At 49.9% G+C, this 13663-nt stretch overlaps 1 protein-coding gene across 2 annotated transcripts in view; it reads left to right on the top strand.

Annotated features, from left to right (window-relative positions):
• The window catches only part of SORL1 (sortilin related receptor 1), a 260002-nt gene that overhangs the window by 93850 nt on the left and 152489 nt on the right, over positions 1-13663 (top strand). Inside the window, exon 1 of one of the 2 annotated variants that reach the window (XM_059069777.2) lies at positions 5827-6177. The exons of the other annotated variant lie outside the window; for it this stretch is intronic. Coding sequence (XP_058925760.1) covers positions 5902-6177 — 276 coding nt within the window. The 5' untranslated portion in view covers positions 5827-5901. Of the gene's footprint in view, positions 1-5826; positions 6178-13663 lie in introns of those variants that run through there. 2 annotated transcript variants of the gene reach the window in all.

The following is a 13663-nucleotide window of genomic DNA, read 5'->3' on the forward strand; positions in this document are numbered from 1 at the left end:
GAAAGTTCTCCCCAGTTCAATCTCCCCCAATCCATCGATCATCTTTGTTTTCAAAACCGAGCTCTTTCTCTTACTAAGTGATGAACTGGGGCAGGTGACACATTTTAAGAGTTTATTTGAGCAAAATTTGATTCAAATCAGGCAGCACCCAACTGGAAACGGTTAGGAGAGCTCCGTCACAGGAGCCTGGAAAGACATATAGAGAAGGTGAGGAAGCAAAGAGAGAAATCATTGATTGGCTATAGCCTAAAAGTCGGCTGTTTGTGATTGGCTGTCCTGAGGTTTCCATTTTTGAACCTCAAGGCATGTGCAGGCTTAGGCTTTCGTCTAAGGTCACCAAAGCATTAGAGCCACTTCAGCCTAATGGCCTCCTTGTTTAATTAATTTAACGCTGTTTTCACACATTTCTGCTATTTGTGTCTTTGCTTTCTGCAAGTTCCCTGGGAGTGGTGGCTGGATTTTTACAGACACGTATACCCTCTTATCCCCATCCTTGGGCAGTAGGTAATGACAAGGTCATATGTGTAACTATGTCAAGGGAAGGACTCACTTCTCAGCTAGGCTGACTCTCCTGGTGCTGAAAGAACCCTCAGCAATCTTTCCAGTATCCTTTGATGTGGACACTAGGATGGGGAATTCATCTCGCAAGAGACTTAATTCAAAATTGTTCTTCCTAAATAAATAAATAAATAAAATTAAATAAAAAGCACACAGAACTGTTCTTCCATACAGAACCAGCTGTCACGGGTGTGAGTAGCAGGGGTGAGGGCAATGCCACCTCTTCCCCACCCAGCTGTTCATTTCGACTCAGCAGGATACAATCTATTAAGTGCAAGACTGGAGAATAGGTCAAAAGACAGAACTATAATTTAGAAAAAGAAGTTTAAGTACCAAGATAACTGCTGTAATGAAAGGTAGAACATTACCAACATCTCAAGAGAGGCATAAATCAAGGTAGCAGGGCTTTGGGGTGATTGAGGGGAATCTGGGCAGAATCAAGAAGTGACTTTTTAGTTGAGGAGTGAGCAATGACTGGGGCGGGGGGCATTTTTATCTCATTTCGACCGGTGCAGGAAGATGGAAGGAGGGTTTCTGGGGATCCTATGTCCCTGTTAGAATGAGGTGGGCCAAAAGGCCAGACAGCCTGCCTTTTCCCCTGGTCTGGATGGCCCCGGGACCGCTTCAGGGCATCTGTTAAGCGAAAGCATCACACAATTAAACCGAGTCCTTTCCTATTGGCTCGGTGGTTCCTCAGCTCTTTAGCACCTAAAGCTGTGCTCGCCCTGTTATTGTATTGCAGAGGCTCCAAGGGAAGGTTACACAGGCCTTAGATACGTAATTATTCAGGGGTTTTCAAAGAATTTCCAGTTTTAGTTCCTCCCATTCACTCCAAACCCAGGAGGGTGAGTCCTATTCTGTATTCCTGGGGAAGAGGATAATTTCCCACTGTCTTCCGACTGGAGGGTTTGTCCTGGAGTCTACACAACAATCAGGAAATTTCCAGGTTTTCGTTTCACGCGCTTTGTGAGAAGGTTCTAAATGCTTTCTTCTTACAGAAGCTCAAGAAGTTGAGTTTCTGAGAGCTAGAGGCCAGAAATCGAGGGAAGCCTCTAAAACCTGTCCTCCTTCATAGGTCTTTTGGTTCAAAAGAACCCAAAGCCTTCTTTTGAAAATTTGAAACCAAGTCCCTCATTCCATTTATCTTCCAGAAGAGCAGGGAAAACAGGATTGAACTTGTGAGCTCTGTAACATTACTCTCTACCTGAGCATCACGCCTCAGCTAGGCGCCCAGCTGGACAGTGTTAGTTTACGGAGGGTTAAGGCAGGGCTGAGCTGTGCAAGAGGTGAGCACGTGGGCAACTGTCTCCTCCTTTCGGTCCTGGTTCTCACTGCTCCGCCCCGCCCAGGACTTGAATCACCAGCTCTTCTCTCTTTCTAATGGAGATATCAGATGTGGTAGAAAAAGTCAGAGAACCTCGGTTTGAACGTAAACCTTACAAACTACGTGATTCTGGGCAAGTCCTTCCTTCTGAGGCTTAATGCTCAAAATCTGTAAAATGGGCTGTTGATAATGCCCGCTTTGGTCCCCTCTAAAGGGTTGCTGTGAGATGAAATCCGTTAGACAATGCTGCTATAATGCAAATAGAAGTCACTGCTGTGTGAAAGTAAGTTACTACTATTTTCAGAACCTCCTCTTTGGATTTAATGTATTCAAGAGTGAGAATCTAAGCTACTTGTTCTATGTTCTGGGTGCATCTGTATTTTAAACCTCCTCAGTTATCCCGGACTTTGCCTTAATTAGAGGCATTTTTAGCAACAGCAGGAGAAAGTTATTTCTTGGGGGCTGGAGGGTATTTCTAGCTCACCCTGGCTGGTGAGGTAAATGGTAGTTACTTGGCTAACATGGTGTGGAAGAGGGAATAACGTTTACCACCCTAAGCGTTGGCAGGATGGTCCCTTTTCTGCTTTAGCCACTCAGAGGTCTGGTTGTGACTCAGGTTGGGCAGCTTTGGGAGAAAGAAGTGGTGGAGGGCGGATGGTGGTCAAGCTCTGAGATTCAAGCCCATCTCTCCGTTGACCACTCCCCAACCCTCGAGGGTATAGGGTGTCTTGCCCTCCCTTCATTCATACACAGATGTTCCATAAATGTCACTGGGTCCCCACTGTGTGCCAGGACCGTGCGGAACACTGGCAGCACGGACTTTGAGCCAGTGGAACCTGGTTTTGCCCTCTTGCTGCTTGTAGTTTAAGAGGAAAATGAGGTTGAATAAGTAATGTGACCAGAGAGAAAGTATCAGAGACTGCAGGGGACCCAGGGCGTTAGAGGAAGGTGATGTAACCTAGGCTAGGTGCAGAGGGAGGCCTCTTGGAAGCTGAAGGACGCGTAGAATTTGGCCAGGCCAGGGGCTGGGCAGGGAGGGAGGGTGCGCAGACAGGTGCCAGCATTAGGGAAGGCCATGAGGGGAGAGAGAGAGAACAGAAAGAAGTCCAGTTAGGCTCTGGGGATTTTTTTCTGCCTTCTTCTTTGTGACTGTCCTTGTTGCTATTTTAATTGTGACTCCATCTGGATAAAAATGTGGGCCACTGGTAACCTCTGGGTGGTTTTTCCTCAGCTCCATCTCTAGCTTTAGCTCAGGGTGTCTTAGATGGGGCGGAAGGACAGAGGAGGGCAGTTTAAAGTCTGACCCTAGGCTCAAGACATATTTTTACACAGTTACAAGTCTAGTGTAAAATTCCCATGCATCTTGATGTTGGGCAGCATCAAGAACAAGGCCATGCAAGTTGGGGCGGAGCGGGATGGGGATCCTGCCTTCTCTCCATCTACCTTCCCACCCCAATGTTGATGTTTTGGAGGCATGGAGGAAGTGGCGGCTTGTTTACAACCCAGATCCGGTTTTGAAAGTCGGAGGAACATCCTGCTCAATTGCACAATTCAGCCGTGGCCTGTGACTGCTCCCATCTCATGCCCAGGTGGGGGTCCTGAAGGGGTGGGGAATGGTCAGGGCTGCAAAGTCTCTTTCTATTTCACATAGGAAGAAACCAATGCCCAGAGAGACCAGACGATCAAGGGCAAAAATCACACAGTCACTTAGTGACAGAGTAGGACTAGAATCCATGTCTCTAGTGCCACCTGTGTACAATACTTCTGTCTGGGGCCTTCACAGTTTGCATGGTAATTTTATTTTACATACATTATCTCCTCTGATTCTCTCAGCAGTTCCATGCGATAGGCAGGAATTAAGGACCTTATTTTGCAGATGAGAAAACTGAAGCTCGGAGAGATTGTTTGGTTATGAGGCTCACACGGTCTCAGGGTTTGCTGATTATCCACCTTAGAACAGCTTGGAAGGTAGATAATGATTACAGAGGAGGGCTTTCAAGGAGTAAATTAACCATGTTTAAGCATTCTTGCCAGTTCTCCAGTATCCACGGTGCAAATCAAAATGAAAATCAGCAAGTAGCTGGTCCTGCCCTACTAATCCTTCCCTACAAATTGCCGTCTGAACCTCAAGCCAGCAGTTTGTGTGGGAAAAGCAGCTCCCTATCTTCAAATCCACACTTAGGGGACACATGTTTTCTGCTGGGACTCTGACACTCGTTCTTGTAGAAAAGGTTCTCATTAAATATATGTGGAAATAAACAATAATTGAACCATCTGCAGGGTGTTCTGACTCTAGCCATGTTCCCCTCATTTTCCCTTGGGGGTTAAATAGGGGTCCATGTGTCTTTGCTGCTGGTCTGGGGAGGCCACAGGGTGGTCCACACCTGGTAAGGTGATACGGACAAGGCAGTGCTGCTCCGGATGGGGGAGTGGGAGCTGGCAGTGGCTCAGTGGCTTTCCCAGAGGATAAGTGATTTGCTTAGTGGGGAGAACTGGGTGGTTCTATGATTTTGGTGAGATGGACAGAAAAGCTGGGGGAGAAAAGCAGGGGTGTGAGGAGGTAGGGGACTGCAGAACGCAATGCCAGGTCCCCAGCAAGTCTGGCATGGGGTACAGGAGGGTGGTAGAAGGCTGGATTTAGGGAGGCAAGGAAAAAGCTGTCTTTTCTTTGTCAGGTTGTCACCAGGGGTGGTACTAGGTAGGGGAAGGGGGTCGGCTAAGCTCACTGGAGAGTCCTAGAGGGCAGGGGTAGGACGAGGAGCATTTTGGGGGCACTGAAATGACCATCCCCTCCTCCCTCTAAACCAAGGGCTTGCATGCAACTCTAGAAGTAGTCTCTCCTTCAGCCCTGCTTCCTCTGTCTAATCAAAAACCAGGGTTTGAGTCCAGAGCACAGTGAAACATACAATGAAACAGAGGACAGGCCTTGGCTGCTCCCACAAACCTGCAGAAAACTATTGACCTTAGGTTTGCCTCTGCAGTTCCAACAGCAGTTTTATCTCCTGTGTTTCAAAGAAGGTCTGGATCTTCCAGCTGCATGTAGGGTTGATTTAAAGTGCGTCCTCCCCACACTCTTTGGGTGTCTTCCCCCACTGCCCCCAGTGGCAAGCTTTACCCCCTTGGGAAGGGGACTTGCAGCAAGCAGGGTTGGCTGTGGGCTGAAGGGACTGGTGTGTGTGCCCGTTTTGGCGGTGAGGTAGGGTGGCTCAGTGCTCATTCACCCAGGAGGGGGTCACAAGTAAGCCACTGTGCTGGGGCCATGCGTCCCGCGCGGGTATTCTGTGTGCAGGGAACCACTGTATAAATGTGTGATTGTTGAGGTGTGGCGAGTCCCTTGTCGGACGTGCCCTTGCTTTTACTGCCTCTGTGCCGGATGTATATTTACTGTGCTCCGGGCAGGGGCAGTTCAGCTCGATCAAGGGTAGTTTTGGTGCCCAGAGTTATTGAAACTGTGTGAGTTGCACCATGGGGGCGGGTTCATCTGGACTCTAACGTGCCCGCCGCGTTCTCGGAGCTAATTTTCCCTGGCTGTCCGCGCTCCCCCGGAGGTGGGGATGCGACAGGGGGCGGGCGAGGTGGTCGTGTGGAGGGACAGGGGGCTGTGCAGTCGGGAGAGGAGACTGGCCCGCGGTTGAGGACGACCTCGACGCGACCCGGCAGAGGAGGCGAGAACTCGAGAGAGGACGGGCGAGCCCCACGCGACTCCCGGTTGCCGCAGGGCGCACGGGCGACGAGTAGCGCCTGCCAGGGGACCGGGCCGCGCGCCGGCTGCCTTGACTTCCCCATCCCCTCGCGGGGGAGGGGCCGCAGCGGAGAAAGTGCGCGAAGGGGCCGCGGCGGCGAGCCTCCCACGTGACGGGGCCGCGCCGAGCAGAGCGGGACCCGGCGGCGGCGGGCGCAGCAGGGCGGCCTGGAGCCCCGGGAGCGGCGCGCGCGGCCCCGGCCCGGCCGGCGTCCCGGCCTCGCGCTGCACATTCTCTCCTGGCGGCGGCGCCACCCGCGGTCGCGTTCGCCCGAACATGGCGACACGGAGCAGCAGGAGGGAGTCGCGACTCCCCTTCCTCTTCACCCTGATAGCGCTGCTGCCGCCCGGGGCTCTCGGCGAGGTCTGGCCGCAGACGCTGCCCGGCGGCCGCGCGCCCGGGCCCCAGGATCGGAGCTTCCTCGTGGTGCGGGGCGACCCGCTCGAGCTGCGGCGTGGGGCGCGCGGGGCGCCCCGGGGGGCGGACGAGAAGCCGCTCCGGAGGAGACGGAGCGCTGCCCTGCAGCCCGAGCCTATCCAGGTGTACGGACAGGTGAGCGGTCGGCCCCCGCCTGCCCCCGGCTCTCTCCTCTCCCTGCGCCGCCTCACCCCCGCATCCATCCTTGGCTGTCGCCTCCCAGGTGCAGGCACCGCTGGGGACTTCCCGGCTGGCGTTTGTTTTTTTCCCCTCCTCACATAGGAGTACAACCGTCAGCACTTGAATCGCCTTGATCTTTCCTTCTTCCTGTCGATTTTAGCAAACGGATTCCAGGGCACTCGCGGGGTGCATTGCCTGTTTCCCCAGGGTGTGTGCTCACCGGTGGAGTTTCCGGCAGGTATCAGAGGGGTGCAGCTTCATTTTACGTGTGGATGAGAAACGGGCTTTCTTTCGTGTATCATCAGTTAGCAGCCGAGGCGAGCACCCTGCAGATGCAGTACATTTACCCAGAACAGTCAGAGGAGGGGGTTTCCACACTTATCGTTTTAAACCACAATTAAGGTGGGCAAACCTGAAAGCTTACTCTCTGGGTATAGTCAAAGCAAGAGAGGGGGGTGTGTGTGTGTGTGTGTGTGTGTGTGTGTGTGTGTGTGTGTGTGTGTGTGTGTGTGTGTGTGTGTGTGTGTGTGTGTTTAATTTTGGACAGGAATATCCCTCATGACACTTGGGAATTTGAAAGACTGCAATAATTTGCTGGGCATTATTATTCAGTAAGTGATTTATTTCTATCTAGGCAATGGGTTTAATTAGACATAAGGAACGTGAATTTCACTTTTATGGCAGGACTTCTGGCAATTACAAACCGAGTTTGTGGGTTAGTATCAGCGTTGGCAAAATTAATTTGTCCGTGTTATTGCCTCATGACACTCGCAGTCCTATGGTTGAGACTGACATCAGCAAAACTGGAAGGTCGGTGGGGGAGAAAAAGTGGGAACAGTGGAGGTTGTCCATTACATGATTTCTAGAGTCAAAATATTCCCTTCAAAGTAGAAATTAAAGGATTAGTCTGAATTCTGCATCTCTTCACTGATTTTCCTTTAGCCGTTTCTTCAAGAAATACACAGAGTTAAATGTTCAACCCTTGGAGCCAGGAAGAACGTTATAAACCATCTCCCCTATTGTGCCATTTTGTTGATGAAGCCATGAGAGCTGGGAAAGGTGAAGTGACTAGCCCAGGGTCACATGGGGCGGGGTTGCCTGCTCTTTAGTTTTTGTCTGCATTGTCTCAGTGACCTTCGAGTGATCAAATAGCCGCCCTCTCTTTATACAGTGCTTCTTAAATAACTTTTTTCTAAAGTAAAATGTATTGGTAAGAGAGGGGATAGGGATGGAGGTGAGAGGATGGGAGCATTTGCCTTCCATCCACCATCAGCTCCTGAGCAAGAGCGTGTGCCAGTGGGCACATAACTGCTGGTAGGCATGGGCTGCTGGAGCTTGCCTGTTTGGCTCCCTCGTGGGTCCAGATTCTTGTTGCCTTCCCCACCCCCATCTGAAACTTCTTTTTTGTATTGTTGAAAGAAGTCAGCAAGGTCCTTGCTCCCCACAGGGACGCCAGCATCCTGATGGAGGATGGGGGAGGGAGAAAGAGAGGCTCCCTTGTTCCTTGAGTCTTCCCCATCAGCCCAGCTCTGCTGTGGGCTTGAGTCAGCTTTCTGGGGGCTGGGAGTGGAGAGCCGCGGGAGATGATCCCTTCCGGAGCTCAGGTCCCAAACGTCTGTAGTCTGGGCTGCGGGAAGAGCTTCCTGGTCGCAAAAATATGCACACAGTTGCCATTTCTTCCTTGGGTTTGGTTTGTGAAAGCTCCTGAGGATTGGGGGCCAGTTAAAGATGAACTGTGTTCTTCTTGGGAGTGACTAAAAAACGCTCGGCTTTTATATTTCTGAACCAGATTGAGTTTGGTTCAGTGGCAGGTGGGAGGACTAGCCCTCGGACTCGTAATGAGGAAATCCTACCAAGGGTGAGGACGCAGAGCAGGGTTTTTTCTTCTCCGAAGCCCCCTCCCTGTGCCATGGTTCTCGGTTGCCCTGAAGTTAATAAAACTGGGATTAACGTGAATCTGTAAGGATCTGAGTGAGACAGAAGGAAGGACTTCCTGGTCCTGGGCTTTCTGCTACAAACACTGTCTGCTGCAGACCCTTTAGGCTGCAAGCGCAGGAATCAGTACCTGAAGGGGTTTGGCCTGTCCCTCTTGGAGCTCTTGGAGGCCCGCCCAGCTATTTGGAACAGTCTTTCTAGCAAAGATGTCCATTTGCCTCTGTTCTCCCTGGTTTATACGTTGTCCCTGATGGTTATGAAAAGTGCTGTGTTCACTCAAAGAAGTGTCAGCATGCAGACTAGAAATTAGATGGCCATCCTGCTTCTAGCCCTAAGCCAATTCCCACGTTATACTCCCCCCCAATCCCCGCCCTTTAACTTTGAAATGTAATAGGAGCTGCCATGATTTTCCATAGTGTCACTTGAATTCGGTGTGATTCTATATAGGGATGGGGGTGCAGATGAGGGGCTGGGGAGAGTTTTCATCCCTGCTTTCAGGAAACTTAGAATTTAAGGAGGAGATAAAGCAGATGCAAATGTACAGGCATGGAAGTGTACCAGACAGGGATAAGGAAACATGGACGCGATACACCAGCCACAACTCTTCAGTGGGGTGTGAGTGGGTTGTTTGATATGGGAGGGCATGGGAGATGGAGTGATAAAGGGTCAGTGGGCGCAGACACTCTGCAGCTTCTTGCTCTCTGACCTTTGAGTGAGGTTAAGAGGATGCCTGGCAGCACAGATTAGGGCTGGAAGCCGAAGCTGCCTGACGGAAGAAGCCCCAGGGGTGATGTTCAGGCCACTAGCTCCAGGGAGGGGAGCAGGAGGGCTTTTGCATCTGAGAAAGAGCCCTGTGTTGCAGTCAGTGTCAGTTCTTTTTCTCTGGCTCTGCTAACCTATGGAGTAAACTAGGCGTAGTTGTGTCCTTTCTCAAACGGGCCAGATCCAAGAAGGGGGCTTCCAGAATTCTTGCCACACTGGATTTCCTCCTGATTTTATGTCAGCTCCATGCCTCTGTGCCACCTGCTTTTCCCTCTGCCTCATATGGTCTTTCCCTGTCTTTCTTTGCTTGCAAAGCCCCTATTCCATTTTTTCAGCATCCAAGGAGTACCTCTTAGTATCCCCAGGCTCTGGTGGGAAGAGTTCTTTTGAGCTTGGTAACAGCACTGACTGCCTGGTGTTCTAATTGCTTGTTTAACTGTTTCATGTCCCTATTTGCTCCTTGAGGGCACGGATCAAGTCTCTCCTCTGTGTCCCTGGCACTTGGGAGGCCCTCAATGAATATTTGTGGACCAGCTGCCCACCTGGAAAGAGAAAGGCCTAGAGGGTAGGAAGCACACCCAAGTTCTAGAAAAGGTATTTATAAGGAGGGCTGTCGTGAGCCCACAATGGAGAGTGGAAGTGAGTTGGCTCAGGATGTGGGTCGGGGAGCCCTGATTTTCCTGTGCTATTCTGGGGTTTATTTTGAATGAAGAGCTGGGATTCTGTCGTACAGAATGCTCCCTTTTTGGGCTCTCATGGTATTGCTAATGGTATTGTTTTGGGGAAAAATCCTTTGGAATGAAGCGCAAAGCCTAACAGGATTTACAGGTTTATTTTCCTTCCAATGAGCTCTCTCTTCATAATTCCTGCTCTTTCGAGTCCAGGGAGTATTCAGTGTCCTGATTTGAGACTGAAAATAAAGTGTCTGTTACAGCACAAGGCCCTGAGACAAAGAGCCTCCTTTGGGGGTGGAAGAGTGTGTAGCTTTAGATCTCTTGGGGGTAGATTCTTGTATGATACACTTGCTTGGGAAAGAATTGGCTGGTTGATTCTGAAGTTAGGATGTTTGGCCTGTATGCTTCCAAAAGATGAGAAGGCAAAGCATTTGCGGTTTCAAGTTGGCTTCTGCATAGGTGAAGGGTTCCTCGGCGTTTGGGGTTGGCTTGATCAGGGGTGTGACCTTGAAAAACTTCCTGGTCTCACTTGGCATCTCTTCTTGGGCACAGTTCTTGGCTCGGTCTCTGGCCACTGTTTAATAGCTCGCCTGTCTTGGGGCGTGGCAGGTGGAGGCTTTGAGAGGTGGAAGGGATGGGAGGAAAAGGGACAGGGAACAGCAGTGAGGAGATGGAGAATGAAAGGGATGAAATGGAAAGCCACCCAGTCCGTTTATTTAGCCTTCAGTAGGTATGTATGTTTGCAAAACAATATTTGAACAAAAGAGTATGTAGTGAGAAGTACATTTCTCTCCCTTACATGACCCCATTCACCCAGTGTCCACGGCCATCAGTTTTTTGTATGTCCCTCCAAAAACATTCTACACATATGTAACATATATGGACATAAAATTTGAAACTTGAAATATTAGCGGCTTTCTATTATCCCTAGCCCCTGATATCATGAATAATGACATCAGCTCCAAAATATATTTATGGCATAGTTACTGTCAATAGGAAGGGAGCTACCTGAAGTGTCACAGTATAACATAGATTGTTACTTTTCCTCCAGGCCAGGGTGGAAAATACCAGTCCACTTCAAGGATTCCTGACAGCCAGGGCCAGGAGAGCAGCATTACGTAGCCCTCTTGTCACTTGGGAAGGCGCTGGAGGGCAGTTCCCTAGAGATGTAGAGTCCAGGTTTGTGAGAACATCAGAATCCTGAGATCACGAATCTTGGCTTTAACTCATGTTCTTTTCGAAAATGTTTTCTTTAGATTCTGTAAAGTGGAGTCAATAGTATGCTTAATAAACTGCTTTGAGACCTGGGATCCAGGAGGTAGATTCTAACAGCAATGAACATCCCAAAGCAAAAAATGGATGCTGTGGGAACATTTCATTGTCATGTTTTGGGCTGTTCCTCCTTAGAGATGACGGCCATCTTGGTAGTGTCATTGTTTAATCCCAGGGCCAAGGATGGATGGAGCCAAGCCTTGTGCTGTCCCCTGTAATGGACAGACACAGGAGCATGCAAATAATCTGGAGAGCAGGTAACCCGAAGAATAACCTATTTGCGTTTGCTATGTATTTATTTAGTGTTTTTTTTTTTTTTTTTAAGGATCAGTTTACCTTCCTAATTAAATTTTGCTTAGGTGAATATTAAAATGAGTTTGCATTCTTTGAGCAGCCTGATATGCAAAATGACTGGCATACATGTGTTAGGGAAAGCCAGTTTGGAGTTTAGACTTTTTGATAATAATTCAGATGTAGATAATTTGAGAGTTGACCACGTAGAAATATATTAAAACGAGGTATTACAGTAACCTTTCCTCCCTATTTTTAGGTTCAGGTGTGATGGAACGTAAAGGAGAGCTCACTGCATTTTGGTTTGAATATTCATTAGTATTTCAGCAGAAGTGGTCTGGGCTGCAGGGCTGACTCATCTTTGTGGAGCACAGAAGCTTCCTGTGCATTCCCTAGGTGTGCCAGAATCCGTTGGCACATGGCAAACTCAGTCCAGCCATGTAAATGCAAAAATCAATTTCCCTCAGTTTAAAATGAGCTGCAGTTAATTTCGACCTAATTTACTGGTTTATCGACCTGTGAACCTTGGGTCTTCGAAGAAGTGGTACGGGCAGCCTTCTAGCATCCAAGTGGCTGATGTTGCTTTAAATCAGAGAAGGTGGGTGGACTGCTGATTAAGATCAAGATTTGGGTTTCCTCCCGTGTTATTGTGAGACCCTCAACTTTTTATAGTAACATGAGGAATGCTTTGAGCGTTTGGGGCTGGGTTCCATAACAATAGGACTTCATAAGTGACATGACTTGTGTAGTCATGACCACAACAGGGAATTAAAAATAATTACAGAATGCTGTTATCTACTGCGTAATTGTTAATCATAACGGTAACATCCATGGTCACGTCACTGCTTCTGGCCAGGAGCTGGAAGGGTTTATCTTCCTGACCTCAGGATGTGGGAGTATTCGGGATCCAGAATATTCGGGAATATTCTGGATCTGTGCTGGCCAGGGTGTCCACTAGCCATCTGTGGTAGTTGAGGCTTGAAATGTGGCTGGTATGACCAAAGAATTGAATTTATTTTCCTTTCATTGAATTTTCGTCGAGTTAAATTTAAGTTTAAACGGCCCCACGTGGCCCTTGGGCAGCATCGCTTTTAACCGGTTGCCTGAAGTTCCCTTTCCCAGTGGTGGCAACTGGTGCTTCACCCAGGGGAGAAGCTTGTAGCCACAGCAAGGCCTGTCTTTGTTTCCACCACAAACAGGGGAGGGAAAGCGAGAGTTGAGGGCTGCTGTCTGAACCTGAGGTTTTGGTGGCTGCTGGCTGCCAGGTTGAGTGTGGGGAGACCCTGGCCTTTCTTCCCCGGGTAGGGCTGCATCAGGGGGTGTGGTGGAGGGTGCCATGGGTGCCCTGTTCATCTTAGCAGCTGCCTCTGCATAACCGTCTCCTCCCATGAGGGACCTGGGCACTGAGGGCTGACCTGTGTGCCTTCACTTTAGATGTGGCTTTGCCCAGACAGCCCACGTGGCCCGGGCGGTGGGCAGACCCTGTGCATCTGTTTAGCCGAGAAAGCTGCACCTGGTGCCGTAACGTGGGGGCCACCTCCCCACACCTGCCCCCCCCGCTTCCTGGGCTCGCCTTGTCTTCCCTCAATGCAGCCAGGTCTGTCTTCCGTCCCTGAAGCCCTGCAGGCTGGCGTGAAGACAAACCGTGTGGCATCACCGCCTGGGAGCCCCGCCTGCTGCAGAACCTCTAAACCCCGTCCGCCGCTGCCGCTGTAGGTGCCCGGCTCGGCACATCGGGACCCTCCACCATGATTTATCTCTAGTCCCCTGAATTAGATTCAAAACACCACTACAAATTCTCAGAAAGGCAGGCTGATGTGATTACGCCCCAAATTGGAGTGGCAGACGAGGGCAATAAAAAGATGTAGTTGTATCTTATGTTCGCGTGTTGTGCCGTGTAGGGACCAATGTGTGGTTTATTATAATCTCCTTCCCCCTCCCTTTGTTTTTGTTTTTTAAATGAGGAAAGTAACCAATACTGCATCTTTTACTTAGAAAAGAGACTAGCCTGTTGAATAGAAACCCTCTGCCCGCAAATAACTGGATCGAAGGGGGGAAGATGGCTGGGTTGATTCTTACATAAATAAATGAGGGTTTGAGCCAATGGGTGGGCCCTGAATGGAGATTTTAATGGGTTAGTTGGGACTGAGGTGAGATCCAGTCTACTTTGATGGCCTGGGGAGCTGAATAGTGTCAGGGTGAAATTCTTCACTCTTAGGAAAGTCTGCATCCAGAAGAAATTGGGAGAAGCTGGGATAATCTGATGGAGCTTGGAGGGCCGGGGTTAAAAATAACCCTGGGAGTAAAAGCCAGTTTAGGGACTGTCTCTGGGGAACCTGGCGTGGGTGCATCTGAGAAGAGCCATGTATGGGGGAGGAGCCCAGATAGGAAAGGACTCTATTTCTCTGTTAGCCCAGAGGATACAGGCAAGACGTTTCCATGTGGGTCTACGCCAGGGGCCTGGGGAGAAGGCCCCAGAGGAGGCTGCCCATGGCAGGGCGTGGGGA

This window comes from Kogia breviceps, chromosome 7 (assembly GCF_026419965.1).
Source record: "Kogia breviceps isolate mKogBre1 chromosome 7, mKogBre1 haplotype 1, whole genome shotgun sequence".
In the NCBI taxonomy this organism is placed as follows: Eukaryota; Metazoa; Chordata; class Mammalia; order Artiodactyla; family Physeteridae; genus Kogia; species Kogia breviceps.